Here is a 4,444-nt window from a genome sequence, read left to right on the forward strand (position 1 = left end):
GCAACTGCAGTACTACTGTGGGTAACTGAGCGGAAGCACTCAGTGCACATTGCAATGCATGACAAAAGATTGATCAGCTATACGATCTATAGGTAAAATGAACAGATGAAATCAGCCAGTCTTATAAAACAATTTCATCACTGAAGCAATTCGTCAGAACTCAGGATCGGAGTATTTTCATTGAACGGATAATGGTATTGCAGACTGGTGAGCACAAACGCACGACAGAGAAGTACATCCCATCCACGACGGCACATATAACACAGAAAAACACGGCCGCCGCCACCAGCACAGCACACCACGCGTCTAGCCTCCGAAGCCGTAGAGGGTGCGGCCCTGGCGCTTGAGCGCGTAGGCGACGTCCATGGCAGTGACGGTCTTGCGGCGGGCGTGCTCGGTGTAGGTGACGGCGTCGCGGATGACGTTCTCGAGGAAGATCTTGAGGACGCCGCGGGTCTCCTCGTAGATGAGGCCGGAGATGCGCTTCACGCCGCCCCTCCTCGCCAGCCTCCGGATCGCCGGCTTGGTGATGCCCTGGATGTTGTCGCGGAGGACCTTCCGGTGGCGCTTGGCGCCGCCCTTGCCCAGCCCCTTGCCGCCCTTGCCGCGCCCGGACATCGTCGCTGGATTTGAGGGAAGAAGGGAGTGCCGCGGATGTTGATGCTTGGGATGGATTTGGGAATCGGAGGTGACGGCCTTATATGGGAAGGAGTTGGGAGGGAAGCCCAAAATTTTGGGGAGTTGGAGGCGGGAGGTGTCTGCTCTCTGGCGCTTTGCTGGGTCCATCCGTGAGATGGTGGAGTTGGGCCGTTGGATTGCGATCGGAAGGTGGGATGCTGTGGGAGGCTTGTGGTGCGGATCGTGACGTGGCGGAGATGTGGGCATTAGCTTTTTTTTTTTAATGCTACACCTACGAAAATATTTTTACGTATCTTACGAATGAAATGAGTTGGCAGCCTTCAATTGGATATTAGTGGAGGCTGGGGCCCACCCTGAAAATCAGGGGGGAGGGTGTTTGGTTAGGGAAAAGAAGGATTACGTAGGATACGTAACAGCATTACGTAAGTCTAGCATTTTTGAGAGAGAAATGTGGGCCGCTTGTGCTGCTATGATTTGGGCCAGGCTAATTGAAGGACAATCTCTCTTTTCCCTCGGCCTAGACGAGAATGTTAATAACTCAGTTTTCATATGTCATAATCGCTTGTCTTTTTCAAAATGGCAGCTTACTGCTTTATTAAGAAGAAAATAGTTGCTCGGTTAATTAGGAAAAACCAGGCGAAAACCAAATACATGTCCACGGGAAGCCCCGCTCCGCCGAGCTAGCCTGTCTCCCACCACTGCTGGAAAGAAGAAGTCGAGACTGCAATGGGAGGAGCAGACCGGGACTCTCCCGCAGAGGTGAAGAGGCAACCACCCACAAGCAAAGCGCCGGTTATCGTAGACGACATGACGACGACCAGCTTCGACGGCAACATCGCCGCCCACACGACCCAAGGTCAGTGCATTTGTGGCGTGTTGCACGTGCACCACTTCTCGCAAGTAGAGTTTTTTTTTCCTTTTTTAATATTGTAGATCAATTTATTTAAAACATTTTATCTCTTAAATCATGCGTTCAAATTTTAAACCGTTTTCATCGTTGAATTCATCGCGTCGAGATCTTCAAAATTAGATCTTGTATTAATAGGTTTTGATGAACTGTTCTTTCACGAAAAAAAACAGACGAACATCTAAAAAGAAAAAGAAAGACCGACCATGCCATTTTTTCCCTTTTCTAAAGTCATTTTCGAGACACACGGCCGCGTCTCCCGCAGAACCAAATCCGTGCCTCTTACGTAATGAAAAAAATTGAATTTTTTTCCGTTTCTGATAGGCACAACCATGCCTCTTGTGGAAGGAAAAAACGTATTTTTCTTGTTTTCGAGAGGCATGACCGTGCCTCTCGCTGAAGGAAAAATATGAGTTTTTTTGTTTCCAAGAGGGACGACTCCCGCGAAAGAAAAAGAAAACATGTTTTTTTGCAAAAAATATTAGTCCAAAAGCTAAGAAAGACTGGTTGAAAACCAAAAAGCCAGAAACAGCCAAAAAAATTCTAAAAAGCCAAAAACACGTGCCGATTTTTTTAGAAAATCCGGAGGGAGCACCCAGAGCGCGACACGTGACGGCGGCTGAGTGGTCTCAGCCCACCGCAAGTGACCCTTGGGGAGGCTCCCGAACAAGCGTTCCTCAATTAATTGCCCTCTAGTTCTCCCTTTGCACCGCGAGTCAGTATTGTTGTACTCATCTATTTTTCTACTTCGTGTATAAAATATGTCCTTAGTCATGTTTTCAAAAATTAGGACGGACACAACCGGTCCGTGTTACTTTTCCGTTTTTCCTGAACTCCTAAAAACCTACTCCCTCCGTTCAGAATTACTTGTCGCGAAAATGGATGTATCTAGATGTATTTTAGTTCTAGATACATCCATTTCCGAGACAAATAATTTCGAACGGAGGGAGTATTTGGCGGCTAGGGCGGCGGTGGACTGGCGACGCTCATGGATCTAATCGGCGGTGCGCAAAGGCGATCAATGGAGGATGGCAACATCAACCGGACAGGAGGGACAAAGGCAAGGGCGGCACTCCTTACCCCACGCTCAGCAAGTGTGCAAATGGATGAGGCGCTCATGAGGCTCGAGATCTTCGAAGAGAAGGCAACCTTGTTGGTGATCAACGACCTGGAAGAGGAAGGTGATTTGAAGTGGTTGCTGGCAGTTAAAGTTTTGCACCGCACGTTACTCCACGTCCAGACGATCTTCATCGTTTTACGCCTGGCCTAGGACAACCCAAGGGGCTCGATTGCTCGGTTGCTAGAAAAAAACACATGTTTGCTGAAGAGTTCGAAACCAAGCGGGTCGTGATCATGTTTGGGAGAGCTTGCCATGGCATATTAGCAAGAACACTGTGATCTTAGAGGAATTAGTAGTACACCCGTGCGTTACTACGGACTACAATGCATACAAATAAATCACCCAAATAGTCATATCCAAGATCAAATCTTATTCCTCATACATCCGAGCATGTTAGGACATTAAGCAAGCTCCACAAAATTTAACCGTCTGGATAGTCCCTCCGGGCTACAATGCATACAAATAAATCACACAAATGGTCATATCCAAGGTCAAATCTTATTCCTCATACATCCGAGCATGTTAGGACATTAAGCAAGCTCCACAAAATTTAACCGTCTGGATAGTCCGGACCCCCCCCCCCCCCCACACACACACCACCACCACCACAAATCCAACCCATATATTATCCCAACATGCGGTCCCAACACGAAAACCCCACCCCACGACGCACACTTACCTTTCTTGTCGGACATTCCACCTACCGCTCGGATTCCCGTCTTAACAGGACATTTCACGCTGGGGCCCTCGTTATTAACTCTTGAAGCAACCAACAACCCTTCTATCCTAACCAAAAAATTGTACGGCTTGATGAAAATAATATATGGACCGCTCGCTCATGCTGTTTGTTGCAAAGGATCTCACATGAAATGTTATACATATGTCACATTGGTTCACTATCCTATCTATAATGCCGTGACAGTAGTTTAGAAACTCTCCTAGCACTCCAAATACCGGCAACAAAATCACCAAATATATAGCATCCGCAGCTACCATGAAATAGGACACTAAACAACATTTGCAGCAAGTAATCAATTTATGCACCAAGCACACTGAGCAGAAGCAACAAGCTATCAAGATTTCTTCTACTCACAGAACTGACAAATGTGACTAACTCTGTAAGAAGCTTTGCCTTCAGAACCTAAAAATGGTTTAACCCCATCACTACTTCAGCCGCTCTCTGATCTCAATAGAAAACATGCAGATCGTCTAAAAAACATAGTACACTTCGGCTGCACTTAAATAAGCTTGCTAAAAAGAAACTTCTCAAGTGACGTAAGAAAAAATATAAGTAACTTCCACTTGACAGTCGCATCATTTGACTTATAGATTTTCAGTTAGCATGGCAACTGAAGTGAGTCTATTGATTAAATTACATAGTTCATTGTTAAATGCTAAACACATATTTAGAAGAGTTTCCAATGCTCATCTGTCAAATATGCTACTGTATACTTAGAGCATCTCCAGCCGCCCCCCCCCCCCTCGAGGAGCCTTTTTTCTCTGCCGGCGATGCAAAAAGGGCAAAAAATGGCCCAGCCTTGCCCCCCAAGCCCCCCCCCAAACAATTTCAAAAAGGCTCACCCTATACCTATATCCACTGCTAGTAGTGTCTATAAAAGAGCTCTTTTTCCCTACATCAGCGAGTTAATACTTTGATCTCTACCAACTGGAAGCACAGATAACTATATTTAAAAATAGGAACATCTGCTATCTTCATGAGTAAATAAACAGTAAAAAAGTAGACGACCAAACCCAAATATTTTCATGAATGTTACAGG

General features: G+C 46.2%; 1 protein-coding gene across 1 annotated transcript; it reads right to left on the minus strand.

The window, feature by feature from the left end:
* Positions 1–251: 251 nt before the first annotated feature.
* Positions 252–653, minus strand: LOC123154467 (histone H4-like). Its single transcript, XM_044573195.1, has one exon. It carries the CDS (start codon positions 616–618, stop codon positions 307–309), a length of 312 nt encoding a protein of 103 aa, XP_044429130.1. The 5' UTR covers positions 619–653; the 3' UTR covers positions 252–306.
* Between the last annotated feature and the right edge of the window lie 3,791 nt (positions 654–4,444).

The sequence above is a fragment of the Triticum aestivum genome, chromosome 7A (assembly GCF_018294505.1).
Source record: "Triticum aestivum cultivar Chinese Spring chromosome 7A, IWGSC CS RefSeq v2.1, whole genome shotgun sequence".
Taxonomy (NCBI): Eukaryota; Viridiplantae; Streptophyta; class Magnoliopsida; order Poales; family Poaceae; genus Triticum; species Triticum aestivum.

What these genes read in the sequence shown, in the direction of transcription:
- LOC123154467 (XM_044573195.1), bottom strand. Translation starts at nt 618, where the DNA reads ATGTCCGGGCGCGGCAAGGGCGGCAAGGGGCTGGGCAAGGGCGGCGCC.